General features: G+C 51.4%; 7 protein-coding genes across 7 annotated transcripts; 3 read left to right on the top strand and 4 right to left on the bottom strand.

Annotated features, from left to right (window-relative positions):
• Positions 1–247: 247 nt before the first annotated feature.
• CNBJ3320 (hypothetical protein) lies at positions 248–1514 on the bottom strand (the record flags this gene model as incomplete). Its single annotated transcript, XM_767963.1, has 10 exons — positions 248–271; positions 350–529; positions 592–745; positions 826–847; positions 904–922; positions 993–1031; positions 1086–1168; positions 1231–1329; positions 1402–1428; positions 1490–1514. 10 exons carry the CDS (start codon positions 1512–1514, stop codon positions 248–250), a joined length of 672 nt encoding a protein of 223 aa, XP_773056.1.
• Positions 1515–2529: 1015 nt separating this feature from the next.
• CNBJ3310 (hypothetical protein) lies at positions 2530–3349 on the bottom strand (the record flags this gene model as incomplete). The annotated part of the gene is made up of 2 exons (XM_767962.1): positions 2530–3179; positions 3229–3349. The coding sequence occupies 2 exons, from the start codon at positions 3347–3349 to the stop codon at positions 2530–2532; spliced, it is 771 nt and encodes a 256-aa protein (XP_773055.1).
• A 555-nt stretch (positions 3350–3904) lies between these two features.
• CNBJ3300 (hypothetical protein) lies at positions 3905–5760 on the bottom strand (the record flags this gene model as incomplete). Its single annotated transcript, XM_767961.1, has 11 exons — positions 3905–3984; positions 4032–4152; positions 4206–4411; positions 4460–4564; positions 4621–4729; positions 4784–4872; positions 4922–5102; positions 5153–5233; positions 5294–5352; positions 5415–5551; positions 5639–5760. 11 exons carry the CDS (start codon positions 5758–5760, stop codon positions 3905–3907), a joined length of 1290 nt encoding a protein of 429 aa, XP_773054.1.
• Positions 5761–5958: 198 nt separating this feature from the next.
• CNBJ3290 (hypothetical protein) lies at positions 5959–9108 on the top strand (the record flags this gene model as incomplete). The annotated part of the gene is made up of 8 exons (XM_767960.1): positions 5959–6139; positions 6185–6204; positions 6267–6444; positions 6496–7632; positions 7688–7874; positions 7919–8432; positions 8549–8671; positions 8752–9108. 8 exons carry the CDS (start codon positions 5959–5961, stop codon positions 9106–9108), a joined length of 2697 nt encoding a protein of 898 aa, XP_773053.1.
• Positions 9109–9659: 551 nt separating this feature from the next.
• On the bottom strand, positions 9660–11887 carry CNBJ3280 (hypothetical protein; the record flags this gene model as incomplete). The annotated part of the gene is made up of 3 exons (XM_767959.1): positions 9660–11258; positions 11308–11711; positions 11758–11887. 3 exons carry the CDS (start codon positions 11885–11887, stop codon positions 9660–9662), a joined length of 2133 nt encoding a protein of 710 aa, XP_773052.1.
• Positions 11888–12197: 310 nt separating this feature from the next.
• On the top strand, positions 12198–12886 carry CNBJ3270 (hypothetical protein; the record flags this gene model as incomplete). Its single annotated transcript, XM_767958.1, has 2 exons — positions 12198–12299; positions 12347–12886. 2 exons carry the CDS (start codon positions 12198–12200, stop codon positions 12884–12886), a joined length of 642 nt encoding a protein of 213 aa, XP_773051.1.
• A 772-nt stretch (positions 12887–13658) lies between these two features.
• CNBJ3260 (hypothetical protein) lies at positions 13659–15018 on the top strand (the record flags this gene model as incomplete). The annotated part of the gene is made up of 2 exons (XM_767957.1): positions 13659–13721; positions 13789–15018. The coding sequence occupies 2 exons, from the start codon at positions 13659–13661 to the stop codon at positions 15016–15018; spliced, it is 1293 nt and encodes a 430-aa protein (XP_773050.1).
• Positions 15019–15766: the final 748 nt, after the last annotated feature.

Genomic DNA, 15766 nt, shown 5'->3' with positions numbered 1-15766 from the left:
TACCATAGATGGCTTACCCCTGCGTATTCAAGAGGTAAATGGTGAATGGTGAATGACGAACGGTACGTTTTTTAATAAATTTGCATCTTCCACATTCACCTCATTCTTCACTTTTTTAAATCCAACCATTCACCCCATTATTCAACTTGTCCCATCATTCCATCATTCCCAGAAACAAAATACGACTGATACGCAGATCGTTCCTCTTGGAGGAATGGAGATGGAAAAAGGGGAGAGGTCAAGACGCCTAGTTGTCGGCCATGACCCAAGGCTGCAACACAACGCAATCAGCATCTCCCCAACACCCCCCAGGCTCCACCATAAAAGGGAAAAAAACGACAAAACTTACCCAAGCAATGGGCTCATACTCGGACAACTCTTCGGGCGCAAACCAAAGTCCAATCTCCTTGGTTGCCGACTCGAAAGCGTCAGAGGCGTGGATCAAGTTCCGACCGACGGAGACGGCGTACTGGCCGCGGACCGAGCCGGCATCGGCGTCGAGCGGGTTGGTGGCGCCTACGATTCGGCGCTGCGGGGGGTTTAGTTTTTTCTTTCCCTTTTACAAACCAGAAGAAAAGAACCAAAACTTACACCCTGACGGATGACATCCTTGCCCTCCCAAACCATCGCCACGACAGGCGTACCAGAGGTGATATACTTGACGAGCGAGGGGTAGAACGGACGAGCGGACAGGTCGGCGTAATGTTCTTTGGCGAGGGCGTCAGAGGGGGTGAGGGATTTGATACTGTTTTTGGGCGTGGCAAAGGCGGGGAAAGGCGGATGGATATCAGTAATCGGTCCAAGGGATAAAGAGATAAAACTTGCGCGACGAGCTTGTAGCCACGCTCTGCCAAACAAAAAATGCATTAGATTCCCGTATCGTGTGAGGGGAAAGGCACATACCCTCAAAGCGGGAGACGATCTGTTTTAATATACCCAGTTTCATCAGAACGACCGAGAGCAACGAGAGAAACAGGTAAAGTGGGACTTGCCTTGCCAACGAGTTGCCTGGAGACACCATCCGGCTTGATCTAATTTATCAAATATGTGCTTATCAGCGTCAAATCCAGGGGGGATAGACGCACCATGACAAAAGACCTCTCGGTGACGGTCCCCTTCTCACCGGCAATAGTCCTCGCGCCTTCAAGCATGACAGGGGACCTGGTAGCTAGGTATCATAATGGTCCGTTTTAGCTATCCATCTCAAGACGGCGCGACGACGCGACGTACTCTCGTAAAGGGCATAACCAGCGACGGCAGTACCGAGGGCAAGCGCGCCAACGACGTTGGTCCTGGGCGCACGAGCGGGGATGGTTGAGAATGCGCGGGCTGGTGAGATGTTGACGCATGTCAGTTTTCGTTTTACCCCGCGTCTTTAGAGACATGGTGGAGAGGATTTACCAGAGGAGCGAGAAGCGGTGCGAAGACCTTGTGGAGCGCGTCAGTCAATTCATTTGGATTTGAGGGCGGGGAGGGAAGGGGGACGCACCCTGTCTGAGAGAGTTGGCAAACATGGCAAAGTGTTTTTAGAAGAATGCACAGAATCGATGGGAAAAGAGGAAAAAGAGGAAAGAGGAAAGAGGAAAAAGAGAATGATGGGGAATTCCTTTTCGGCAACTCTGGCTTGTTGGGTTCCCCGTGGTATTCCCGAAAACCCCATTCAATCGACTTTTTATGCAACGCTCGTCCTCGCCCGACTCTCTTTTCAAAGACGACCAAGACGATGAACACACTCTTCATCCGCCTGTCGCAAAACGCACATGTCCCCCGATACCGGGACTGTACGTCTTTCCCGGTCTCCTGCCCGAGGATATCGCCAGTGAGTTCCGTCCAGAATTGCTAAACCTTGCTAATTTCTATTTGGGTGAGGCAAAACACTAAGAGACATTGGCGAAGCAGATATATTCGCTGGAGGAACAAGAGACCAAGTGATGCTGTTTGAAGCGTCCAAACAGACGGACCGAGACGCTTCCTCTTCCCTCCCAGACTACATCCGCCATCTCCTCTCCACGCTCTCTTCCCTCCTCGCCGAACCCGCCGCGCTCCCACCGCACCTCCACCGCCTGTTATTCTCCCAGCCCCTCGCCCGCCAGGCGATCATCAACCTCTACCCCGGCGGGACGGGCATCACCCCACACGTCGATCTGGTGGGCAGGTACGCGGACGGGGTCGTGGGGTGTAGTGTGGTGGGCGGGTGTGTGATGACGTTTGCGCCGACGACGACTAGCAAGGGACAAGACAGACACGACGTCTACCTCCCCCCGCGTACCATCTACGTCCTATCGGGGCCTGCGCGGTGGGACTGGACGCATGGGATTGAGCCAAGGGTGGAGGATGTGGTCGAGCGGGAGGATCGGCATCTCGAGCCAGAAACCATCCTGAGAGATCTGCGACTGAGTGTGACGTTCAGATGGCTCAAACCTGGTGCCGACGTGCTTTCATAAACGCCAGTGTGATTGTAATTGTTATAAACCGTGTCATCTTTTGCATCATGAACATGTATAATAACCCTCGAGCGCCAGTGTTCAATCATTCCGTGACCTTTTTCCTTGCCCCTCGATACGAGCAGCGGACCGCGCGAAGGACGAGGACGCTTCCCAAGAAGAGCACACACACCGTTCTTGCCGCCAGGCTATGCATCAGCGGCGCCTCGCCGTTCGCCATACTGGCCGCCACGCCAAACCGTTGCTGCACATCCTCCACGCGCAGCGTCACCATCGCCCAGTACCCCAGCCCGGCGAGGCCGGCTGCCCAGACATCCATCGTGGCCCACGCGCCTGCCCCCCGCCTGAAAACACTGGGCACCGCGAGGCGGTAGGCCGGTTCGTGGAGGCTGAACAGCGAGACGAGGAAGCCGCCGGCGGAGACTGCGAGTGCGCTGAGGATGGCGTACGTCCATGGGGATATCTCTGCGCGCTGGCCGGTGGGGTGGGCGGGAAACTTGCCGCTGGCGTGGGCCATGGGGCCGATAGACGCGATGGCGGCGCCCCTGGAGAGGGCGTCGACGGCGGCGGCCAGGGTGTCTATGAGCACCGGGGGGAGACGGTGGACTGCGCGGGCGGCAAGGCCGGTGGGGACGAGGAGGAGGTAGACGGGGGGGTAGACGAGCCAGGGGGTGGGGGAGCTGAGCCAGGCGGGGGGGCGGGCGAGGAGAAGGGAGAGGGCGGTGTTGCCCGCCCCTGCAAGAGTCAGCGTGGGGGGGGGAGGGGGGGGGAGGGGGGAGCTCACAGGCCATGACGAGGAAGCCAAACAAGTCCTGCATCCTGGCGCGGTGCGTGCCCGCGGTGAGGGCGGCCCAGGCGAGGGTGGTCCGTGCGGCGTGGACGACGGGGAGGGGGGGGATGTTCATCGGGGGGAGCTGAAGACGCGATACATGTCTACTACCACAATTACAATTACCCGACAATTAACCGGCGCCTCCTACCACCCCGAGAAATCGCCAAACCCCCCCGCCTTCTTCTTCTTCTTCTCCACCCCATAGTCCACCACGTCCAATGTCGTCCTCTGTCCAGCTTCTCCCCCCACCTTCAGATACTTCCCCACCCCCACATCCTCCTCCATCCTCCTCTTCCCCACCGCGCCCTTCTCTCCCAGCTTCGTACCCAGCCACGTCGTCCTGTCCTTCTCCCTCTCCTTCTGCGCCTCCGCCCGCCGTTTCAGCGCCGCGTCCGATTGGTCTTGTCGCGCCAGACGCGCTTGCAGCCGCGCTTGGTACGCTTCAAACGGGTCTTGCAGGCTATCCCCCGCGTCAGCTCGCTGCTTCAGGAAAGAACCCGGGACGTACACGGTAACACCCTGAATAACGATATCCCTCACCGGCCGATCCCCGCCCGGCCGCACATTCACCCGCTCAATCTTGTCCAACGTCTCTTCCCCGCCCACAAGCTTGCCAAACACCGTATGCTTACCGTCCAAATGCGGCGTCGGGCGGAAAGTGAAAAAGAACTGAGAGCCATTCGTGCGCGGCCCAGAGTTTGCCATTGACTGCAGGCGGTTGCGCTGTTAGCTTACCCCACGACTGACACTCGGACTTGCCAGCACACCACGGGAATCGTGTTTGTACGCCCCCTTTTCACCATGCTCGTCTCTAAACGGTTCACCCCAATATGACTCTCCCCCTCGCCCCGTACCGGTTGGATCGCCCCCTTGGACCTGTTCCCCTATCAGCGGAAGAACCAAACGGACAAACGACAAGAAACACGGACCATGAAACCAGGTATCAATCGATGGAACACGACGTTATCATACTTGCCCGCTTTCGCAAGCTGCACAAAATTATACACCGTCTTTGGCGCACGGTCCCCATGAAGTTCGACATTCAGCGGCCCAAAGTTGGTCGTTATCGTCGCGTACGCTTTGGATTTCTGTCGCTCTTTATCTTTCGTCGGGCGGGACAGTTCTTCAAACATGTCTGATATTTCAATCAGCCAGGTAGTTAGAAATAAAAAAAGACACTTGCATTCTTCTTCATCAAACATGGCGCGTTCACTCTTCGTTTCAGGCATCAATGAAGTACTAGTCAGCGAAGCAGCAGCTCGGCCAGAACTATAGTTGGATGCATTGTCTGCGATACATATTCCATGTTAGTACATCTCAACAAAGATTTAGGGTTAGACTCACAAGCCATCTGCTCAACCTTGCGCTTCGCAACAACGCCCTCCTTCTTTTCCTGCCCCTTTCCATCGTCTATTTTCGATGGTGTCGGTGCTGGCGATTGTCCAGATTTGTTCTGGGCGTTTTTCAATAAACGCTACATTTTCTACAGACGAAACCGAAAACCTACTTTTTCAGCAATCATCTTTAACACCTTGCTAGCTCCCCCTGCTGCATCCACATTGATTCCTCTCAACGGATCCCCAGCCAGCTCGTCCTCTTATCATCAATCAGCCCCCACCATCAATCTGGGCAAGAACCAACATACCCGACACCTTTAAATCCTTCTTCACATAATCATACTCTCTCAAATCCCTTGCAGCAAGGTTCTCCGGATCCTGGATCGTGATGATATCCTTCCGCTTAAACGGCTCGTCGTTTACCAGATCTCGCCATGTCTTGGGCTTGATAGCGAGCAGCTGAAGGGATGCCATGTCAAATACATTGCCCTATATAACAAGTAATGAGTGGGTGTTCGGACAAGTATAAGAAAACGTACAGTGTTTTTGAGAAAGACAATGTGGATGTGGGGGGAGAAGACTTTATAAGTGATCGGGTCATGGAGGTTGCCTTCCGCATTCTGCACTTTTTACATCAGCCACAACATCCTTTTTTTCTTTCTTTTTGGAGCCACACCCACTCGGGAAAAGTTGAGTTTGATCAACTGGCTCGTTTCCAGAGGTTTACCAGTTACCGGGTCTTGGGGGGGTTATCCCTCATCAGTTAAAAGAGCCAACACGGAGCGATTCGGCCCAACTCACTAGACTTGAATTTTCTGATATAAGGAACAATGTTCAAAAGGTCAAAGACATCTGCTCTCGGCGCTTCTCCTGCTTTCGTTTCCGATATAACAGCGACTGGATTCTTGAACGGCTGTAGAGATAACGCACAGCAGTCACTGCACACCACACACACACACACACACACACATAAGCTATCGAGAAACCGCAACCCGAAACGAGGGACGAGGACAAATAACACTTACAACGGTAATCGCTGAAACTCTGATTTGCCCGTCTCTTGTCTTTTCCCAAAACTTGAAGCAGTGTGGCTCCCCGCCGCATGTTCCGAGTGCGTCACGTATAGCTTGTCCGAGTTGTGTCCCATATTTTTGCGGAGAAAGTGTTTATAGGTAGGATGGATAACTTGAAATAAAGAGCAAAGGTAAGCGTAAAGAGCGGAGATCGGGAGCGAGCAGTTTAGACAATTGTCATCTTCCACATCATTATTTTTTTATCTTTTCAACACTCGCTGTTTGTGTTTCATAACATCATCCGTTCACTTCCGAATACCTTTCAATAAAAGATGGACGGCCAGGAATGTATGGCCTACGCCATCCTGCTCACCTATTTCCTCCTCATATTTCTATCATTCGGCCTCGTCTTCAGATCGCTCGTCGCCGGAATACAGCTCGACAAGCTTTTTGAAGGAAAGGCCTTCTTCTTTCTCAGATCGGCTCTGGGAGCACTGCTTTGCACATGGTATTGTGAGTCATACCGAACCACGTTCCAAGCACTGATTCCTTTCCTAGTCATGATCCAGTTTATGAGTGTCCGTCAACGAAAAAACGTTTTAACCATCCCCTGATTGAACAGCTGACCATGAATGATTAGTGGTCATACCAAGATTTCGCAGTATACAATTCACCAAGCACTGTCGGCCAATGGCTAGCCAACACGGGTTTATTCGAACAAGCTTGGTCAATCGTATGCAACGGCCCCGGGAACTGGTGGTGGTCAAGCTGGATCTGTACTTGGACCGTCGCGTTCACCGCTATAGTCTGGTTCGAGAGTGAGTCCCATCCCTCCTATATGCAATCAGCTAAAACAATGGATATATTAGGCGGCCGACGGGGCATCACGTATCCTTATGCCTACATGCTTCTCGGTCAGCTCGTTGCCATGTCCGTCGCCACCTCCTTGTTCCTCGTCGCCCTCTCTCTCCACCCGCGTATCCATCCTTCCCCACGGACGATTCCTCTCTACATCGCGCTGCCCCTCGTCATGGCGTTTGTCCCGATATACTTTTTACCACAGGACGTGGGGACCGGCAGGTTTATGAAAATGCTGTTATGGCTACATGGTGCCCTCTTTCTCGTACTGACCAGCCCCCCCGCGAGCGGAGAAGACGTCGCGTCTCGCAAAGGTGTATCCCCCTCTTTTCTCAATACAGTGTTCATTGCTCTGGCCGGCGTCATCCATATCCCCGCTACAATTCGCCTTATCACCGCCATTCCCACCGGACAATCACTCACCTCGTACCTCTACACCACCCTCTTCTCCCACCCAGCCCAATCATCCATCTCCCTCGACGTCGTTTGGGTATTCCTCATCCTTTCAATCTGGTCAGTCCTCTCCGGCTCATCTCTTTCCCGATTTCTCAAATCCACGTTTTTCCTCTCCGGCCTCGGCCTCGCCCTTGTCAACTACACCGGTATCAACTGGGGCCTTGTCGCAAGTATAGTCCCCATGCTTCTCCTTCTTTCCGTTGGCGGCTGTGCGCTGTATATCAACAGCCTCCGCAAAACCAACGCCCTAAAGCGCGCCACCCTCCTCGAAAAGATGGGTATGCCCGACAACGTCCTCATCCATGGCACCACCACAACTCCCCCTTACATGAGCACCAAAAAAACCATTGTCGGCTTCTGGCATCCGTACTGCAACGCCGGCGGAGGCGGGGAACGTGTGCTCTGGGTCGCCGTCCGGTACATCCAACGCCAAGAGCCTGATACCCTCGTCCTCGTCTACTCGGGCGACTACCCCACCGCGTCGAAAGAGGAAATCATCGGAAAAGTCTATGAACGCTTCTCCATCGAGCTCGATCCCGCTAGACTGCACTTTGTGCCCCTCAAAAAGAGGTACCTGATTTCAGATGGTTATTGGAAGAGGTTCACCTTGTTGGGGCAGTCGTTGGGAAGCTTGGTGCTTGCTTTCGAAGGGCTATGCGGAGAAGACGGCTTATGGGGTGATCTGTTCATTGGTAAGTTTTGTATATCCCTGTTCAAAAAGCACCCAAAACTAAAACCCCCCCGCAGATTCCATGGGCTATGCGTTCACTTTTCCCCTCGTTCGCCTTATCGCCGGTTCTCAGATCGCAATCGGCTCCTACACCCACTACCCAACTGTCAGCGCGGATATGGTGAAGCGTGTAAAAGCGCGCACGGTAGGGGTTGAGAATGGTGGTGCGGCGAAGAGTTGGGCCAGGACAAAGATCAAGCTTTTGTAAGTATACCCACGCTTCGAGTTGGTTTCTAACAATGAAATAGGTACTACCACATCTTTACGTCCGTTTACTCCCTCTCCCTCCTTTACTGCCAACACATCCTCACAAACTCCTCCTGGACCCAAGCACACATCCAATCCCTCCTCCTCTCCGCCCGCCAATCCTTTCTAGCCTCCCTCCTTCTCAAGGATGACCTCACACTAGAAAAACGTAGAGAGAGGGGAGAGCTCCAAGAAGGGGATGACGCCGGCGACACCAGGTGTGAAGTAGTGTACCCACCGTGCGATACTCGGAAACTCTCTTCACTCCCCCTCTCCCTCCCCTCCCCCACGCCTAAAAGAGGTAGGAAGAGGGAATTTGTGTCTCTTGCGCAGTTCCGTCCGGAGAAGGATCATAAAAAGCAGTTGGAGGCCTTTGCGATTCTGTTGAAGGAACATCCCGAGATGAGAGAGGGTGAAGAAGGAGTCAAGTTGGTGATGATGGGCGGCGTAAGGGATGAGGGTGATCAACAACGGCTGGAGGGGTTGAAGAAGCTTGCCACAGAATTGAATATCGAGGTGAGTTTTTGCCCATTCTTCACTGGAAAAAAGTATAAAAATGTATACTGATTTTTGGGGGCCGTCTTTCTTTTCTCTCCCACTCTTACTTGACTGGTTGAATGGACTCTTGATAGGATAACGTCGAATTTGTGGTGAGCGCGCCGTACTCTGAAATTGTACGACGGCTGGGCCAAGCCTCTGTTGGCTTGAACACTATGATGGACGAACATTTCGGAATCAATGTCGTTGAATTCATGGTGCGTCTTCTTCCCCCCCCCCTCCCCCCCCCTTGATTTATACATCACAGCTAACATGCGGGGATCTCCCAAAAATTCAGGCAGCAGGACTTATCCCTGTCGTTCACGCATCGGCCGGCCCGCTGCTCGATATTGTGGTCCCATTTCACAACCAGCGTACTGGATTCCACGCCACAACGGCCGCCTCATTTGCAGAAGCCATGTATCAAGCAATGACAATGTCAGATAAGGAGGCGATGAAAATGCGAAAGGCGGCAAGACAAGCGGCGGAGGAAAAGTTTTCGGAGAAAAGGTTTGAGGAAGGATGGGAAAAGGGGTGGAGGAGGTTGACAGGGTTAATAGGAGGTGTCGGCGTCGGCGATGGCGATGGCGAGGGCAAAAAAACTGCAGGAAACCGGAAAAGTAGGGGTAGCAAGGGAACGAGAGAGAAGAGTTGAGAAAAAGAATCGGCGACAGACAGATGACATGTATTACGTTGTGATATGGAGACACAACCAGGCCGTGAGAGCACGAAAGTGATACTTTGAATCTACTAAATCTTCTCCAATTGCGAGAGAAACCAAAGACTAAATAGTGCATGAATGGTGTGAAGGATATTGGTACAACAAAGGTTCAACTTTATATTCCCCTTCCCCCCATCCACTTCTCTTTGAGAATTCATCCTGTATGAGGACATCCAACATAATCCCAGAAAAAGAGAAGTGACCTAAATATGACTACCTGCAATATCTGTTATGCTGATGATGAAGACAAAAATCAAGAGACGAATGTTCGTCCCGGTTCTAATTCGGTTCTATATCGTTTAATTTTGAAGAGATCGGGAATTTTTTTTATCTTTGATGATTGGTAGGAAGGGCGAGAGCGACGGGTTAGTCGAGATGATATAGATGTGTAGGTCTTTTTGGAGGAGAGAAAAGGAGTAGAAGACGGAGAAAATAAACAGGACGGTAAGGATCACGTCGTACTGAAAATAGGAGAGGAGAAGGCCTTAATAGTCTCGCTTGAAGCCCCCGCTCCTACTCTTCCCCGCAAAGCCGCCACCACCATCCCTCCTAGCGCCAAATCCGCTTCCACCACCACCTTGCCCTCTACCTCCAAAACCTCCACTGTCCTCCCTCCTACCGCCATCCCTCTTTCCAAACCCACCACTGCCCCTTCCAAACCCACCACTGCTCCTTCCAAACCCACCCCTGGATCCACCACCTCCATTCCTGGTGTTCCTCCTCTTCTCACTGAACCCGACCTTCTTCAAAAACTCTTCTGACACGTAAGGCGGTTCGATCAAACCACCGCCTTCGACTGACCAGGCTTTCAAACCCTTCAAGATATCCTGCGCTGAAGCGTCCAACATCTGCTGCTTGGAGTGGTAGTAGCCGAGCATGGACATGAAGACTTCCTCGACAGCCTTGGGGTCAAGAGTAGGGAGAAGGCTCTCGACGGCGGAAGGAAGAGAGTCAATAACAGAGGCGTATGATGAGGGCGCCTTGGCGATGACGTCCGAGGTAAGATCAGAAGTGGAGATACGCTGGATAGGGATGCCCTTGAGATGGTCGAGGAAGCCAGCTTCAAAGGGGAAGAGAACGAGATCACCTCGACCTTCCTTCCCGGCTCGCCCGGTACGACCAACACGGTGGATATACTGCTCCGTAGTCGAGGGAACACCAAGTTGGATAACCCTCGTCACACCTGGGTAATCCACACCTCTAGCAGAAACATCAGAAGTAACGAGCACCGCTGGGCGGTGTTCCCTTCTAAACTTGTCGGAAGAGCGGGTACGTTTGTTTTGATCAAGTTTGGAGTGAATCTCGTAGACGGCTGTTTGTGCAGGCAAAGTATCGACCAACTCGCGGACGAGGGTAGCGGTGAGCATGGTTTGTTTGGTAGTGTTGAGGAATAAGACGATCTTGCTCTTGGGGTTCGCCATTTGGTCCTGGGCAATGAGTCGCATAATGTGGGGCATCGCGTCAGCAGAAGAAGGAACGACAGTGGCGTACTGGGGGATGTGGAGATGGACATTTGATTCGTTCTTGGGGACACAGTCGATGACCTTGTGGCCCTTTCGCAAAGAGTGTCGAGCGATCGCAGCAATTTCTTTGGAAACAGTCGCAGAGAAAAACAATGTCTGGCGCTCTTTTGGCAGATGGTCAATGATGAACTTGAGGTCTTCGGAGAAACCCATATCGAGAAGCGTATCAGCTTCATCAAGCACAAGCATATCCGTCTTGGCCAACGCATCCTTCACTAGGGGTTCTGAGATCAAATCTCTCAATCGGCCGGGGGTAGCCACCACTACATCCTTGGACCGTCTTGAAAACTCTTTCAATTGCCTGAGTCGGCTTTCACCACCGACGAATGAGTGAACGGTCAAGTCCTTATGCCAAGTACAGAGTTTCTCCGCTTCAACTGCGATCTGGGTAGCGAGTTCTCGAGTAGGAGAGATGATCAAAGCGCCCAGGTGGGAACGGGAGATGGCGCGGTGGTTGCGGCCCTGGGCATGCTTATCAGGAATGGTACCGTCGGGATTGGGTGCTTTAGAGAGACGTTCAAGAGTGTTAATGCGTGCGTCAATCGCAGGGACCAAGAATGCCTGAACAATATTAGCTCAATACCCTAGATCAGAATACGCAAATACGCACCATAGTCTTTCCGGTACCAGTCTTGGCCTTTACCAACAAATCTTCCCTTTCCTCTTTCATCTCGACCTCACCCTCCTGTTCGGCTTCTTCCCTCGCCTTGCTCCTCAACTTTCCCCCACTCAAATGTGGCAAAAGTCCCAACACACGCTTTTGCACTTCACTCATCGCGGTAAATTTGAAAGGTTTGACGGTGAGCGCTTTGAGTGTATCATGGTTAATTCGACCTTTGAGAGATTCGAATGGGACGGTGTCGACTAGAGGTTCTGAGGCGGGATGGCCAGGGTCGTCAAGTTGGGGAGGGATAACCACGGTATTGGAGGATGGAGCGAGTTCGGCGCCGGAAAAGAAGTCGTCGTCTTTTTCGGCAACGGCAGAAACAGCGTAGCCCCTTTTCTCAAGAATTCCTAAAGTCACCGTTAGAACTACATCGGCCTTCACTAGAAGACTTACTTCTCAAGGAGAGCTGGGTGGACCTGGCGAAAGCAGGAGTGACGGTTCGAAGAACAGAGGAAGGAGGGGAGAAACGGGGAAGGACGTATCCTAGAGCACGAGGTGCTCTTGAGAGCTGTCTGGAGAGCATCGGAAGCAGGTAAGGAGGGAAAAGAACGGTTGGGAAAGATGAGACATATCAGTGGCAAGGGATTATTTGCTCGGGTTGTGCGACGAGAAATTTTTTAGAAAAAAATCCGAGGCACTATATTACGTATTACCTTCATTTGTAATCCCATTAGAATTGTGTTTGTAATTGGATGAAATATACATGGCAAGATCAGGCGAGAGCTTGAGTTCAATTCTCGAGAGTGTTTTTATTCGGATTATAAATTCATTTGAAAAGACTCAATTAATCTTTCCACCTTCATTTTCCACTCAACCTTTATCGCATACTCATCATGTTCGAAGACGATGACTGGCTCAACGGCCCTCAGCAAGGAGGCGCGCAAGACCCCCTGGTTGAGCAAGAATACACTCGTATCGCCAGCAAATACAGCGACGTGCGTCATTTGACACTCGCAAATGTGCTCGCTAATGAATTTCACAGGCCGGCTACAGAGAAGGTATCACAGACGGTAAACTATCCACTCTTCAACAGGGCTTTGACGAAGCTTTCGCTCAGTCCGTACCATTGTCTCGCCGAATCGGCGCATTGCGCGGTAGAGCGGCTGCTCTTCTCGCTTTCGCAAAGGCTTCTTCCTTCTCTTCACCAACCTCTATTCCTACCCTCAACTCCATTCCTCATTCTCGGCAAGCTCTTTTAGACGACCTCCACGATTATATCAAACAAATTTCTTCCATTCGCCGTTCTGAGGTTTTACCCGAAGACCTCGAGCGGATCGTCCACGAACGAGAAGATTATGCGGCGGCTTCCGCCTCTGCCAACAATGGTGTGTTTGAGCTTGATACGACTCATGAGCGAAAAATGGAATCTTTGGAGAAAAGCTTGGAAATGTTCGGCTCTACTTCAGGTACTAAGGCAAGCCAAGATGATAAGGAGGAAGGAGAAGAAAAGAAGTACGGGGAAGAAGGGATTGAGAGGTTGGAAGCAAAGCTTAGGGAGCTAGAGGGGAGGTTCAGAGGTTGAAGGCCGCGTGATTTTCCGCATCTGCCCGGTCTTTCAACCTGCTGCATTTTCCGACCTTCCAGGTCCGTCGACATCAACAAGCGTCACCTCAGCCCCTGACTCTACCTTCAAGTAGTCGGCCCACTACCTCACCTACTTTCAATTTCAGGTCTCCATGGGAGACAACTTTTATAAAAGGGAAATGCGTCTTTCTACAAGAGAAGAGAGAGATGAGAGGAAATATATGGGCGGATAATAGAGAAGCTAGAGGGTGGAGTGATAATTGGGCTATCTCCATCGAAGAAAATTGTTATCGTTCCAGCAAATTGAGGCGGAATACGTATGTAGATCGATCCAGAGTGTTAGAGTGTTTAACTCGAACGACGTGACTTGTTCGTCGTTCAATTTGCATGCATGCATGAACCGTTCATATCAAACAATGTGACTCGGTCGACTATCTATACCGTTTTCGCCCTCCATCGGTGCTGGAGGCCGTGGTGTGTTAAGTATGAGCGACAGATGACAGTCAAGTGGGCAGCAAATTGAGAGGAGCTCCTTGCGGAATTTAAAGAAGTCCCCCTGGACCGGTTTAGTTGCCCCAATATCTATTTTGGGCCCCGTGGGACGGCGATGCCCGCCGGCTTTCGACGGTGACGATTGTCAACGGACTGCCAAGAACTAAATTCTTTTATCAGAAAACCCTGCCCACACTGTAAAAGCCCTGCGCCAAATTCAAGCTGGCAAGATATCATTCCCCTTCCTATCCTATTTACATTGCCTGACGCATTTTACTATGGTCTCCTCTCGCAAACTCTTCAAGAAGACCCTCCTCATAGCCATCAAACCATCTCGTTCTGTGAGTGAATCCGAGAGTCACACCGTTCTTTGTCGCTTCCACACGACTGACTCCATGTTCGGTAAAGGCCACCTCAACCCTGACTACGAGACCTAGCACTCCAACCGATCTGCCAATCTTCCCACAAGAGATCTTTGAACAAATCATCTCCCACCTCACCGACAACCCATCTGCACTCCGGGCTATCGCGCTCACATGTCGAGCTCTATCTCCGCTCGCTCTTAATCCGCTATGGTACCGAGTCCCTGTTGGCCTCCAATCCAAATCACCTCTCAAAACTCATTACTTTGGGCCTACCACCAGAGAAATTATCAGTCTCGGGTTGATCAAGCCTCTCCCATTCCCAAACCTTTCTGCAGAGTTGAGAGGTATGACTCGTGTGATCGATTTCTATTTTCGGCACTTTGGGTGGTCGCTCGCCCTATATCGTCGTGAGCACCGTTTCCTCGAGTTGTTCAATAAAGTCAAGGCTATCCGAATACACCTTGATTCATTATGCGGCTATATGTCTTCTACAGGGGTGCCGTCCAAGTTTAGGGATGAAGATGCGGGATACGAGAATTATGCGCCGAGGTTGCCTGCTTCCGAAAAGGTCGTCTTTATCGGGCCATGCTACGATCCTTATTACGGAAGTTGGTTCTGTTCGTGGAAAGGCCATGAATGGCTATCATCCAAGGCGCCCAAAAAACTTGTACTCCTCCTCAAAACCAACGCCCACCCCATCTCCTTTCGACCAGGGAGCTTTGCAGCTTCCGTTCTCCTTAGCACAAGCATCCCTGACCTTCGCGATATCGTTATTATCTTCCACCAAGGCGCCAAACGATATAAACCGTTGCGCACCATCGAAGGGGACCCATGGCGTCAAGTGAGAAAAGAGATGGTGGTACTGTTAGCTGCGTTGAGGAAAAAGTACCCAGGGACGCGAGTAACATTGGTGAACACAGGATGTTTCAGGGCGACGTGGCTTGGATACAATAAACCTGTTGAAGAAGAAGCAGTACAACAAAAGGTAATGGAAGGGCTGAAGAAAGTGGGGGCAGCGAAAGGAATCAAACTGTTTGGCAGGTTTAGCAATTATCCCCACCCTCACTCATCGGGAACAAGTCCAGCCGTAAAAAGCTTGGTTGTAGACGGCAGAACGACGGATAAGAATAATAGGGGGAAAAGTGCAAGAGATGGTATCGGGACGCCGAATGCAGGGAATGAAAAGGAACGACTAATGTCGTTGGGTGAGTACTTGAGAGTAGAAGATTGGGAAGGAGAGCTGGACGAGCGTGAGATTGGGTCATGGCTCTGATCATAATGTTGCTCTTGCTATCAGACACTTGTAGGCGGACATCTCTAGGCCTGTAATACTGACATCTAATGCAAGAGGTCAAGGCAGTATTACAGAATTGGCGTGGATGAGGATCCTAGTGGTGACACCGATAGAAAAGGCTTTGCACAGACATTGTGATGGATGCACAGTGTAGCATGTTATTGATTCCTGTTTGGTGCATGCTGGCCTTGGCTCAGTAAATCGTTTACAAGATGGAAAGGACAAGAGGAGGAAGATAGGAAGGATAATGTTACGACTCGTCCCCAGCAAGGTCCGGCCTTGGAGACGAGATGGAAAGCCGTAGTTTAACTAAACGATGAGATATGTAAGATATACCTCTTGACACTTGTCTGTTGGCCTATGGTATAGGGCGAAAGTATTTGTGCTTGGGAAGATCAGGCAAGCTTAATTATATACTAGTGAGGTAAGTTTAAGTCGAAGGTGGTTCCAGGTAAGACAAGAGCGAGCAATGGGAGCTCGAGGACCTTTCGCAAAGTAACTTATGAGATATTGATCTTCGAGGGGAAGAAGATCAAGATCGAGGATAGAACTCCCCCCCTTTATATACTTCTACAGAAATCTATTTATATCCCTCGAGGTCCAGCTGGAAGTCCAGTTCTTCTATCGGAGGTCCAGCTGGACCTTCTTATCTGAAGGGCGTCGTGACTTGTATATGATCTCTTCTACTTCGTACAGGCTCGTGACAGATAAGAAGAAAGAACTGTGA

The sequence above is a fragment of the Cryptococcus neoformans genome, chromosome 10 (genome assembly GCF_000149385.1).
Source record: "Cryptococcus neoformans var. neoformans B-3501A chromosome 10, whole genome shotgun sequence".
Taxonomy (NCBI): domain Eukaryota; kingdom Fungi; phylum Basidiomycota; class Tremellomycetes; order Tremellales; family Cryptococcaceae; genus Cryptococcus; species Cryptococcus deneoformans.
Note: the sequence above shows the minus strand (reverse complement) of the source record. Positions and strands in the feature narration are given on the sequence as shown.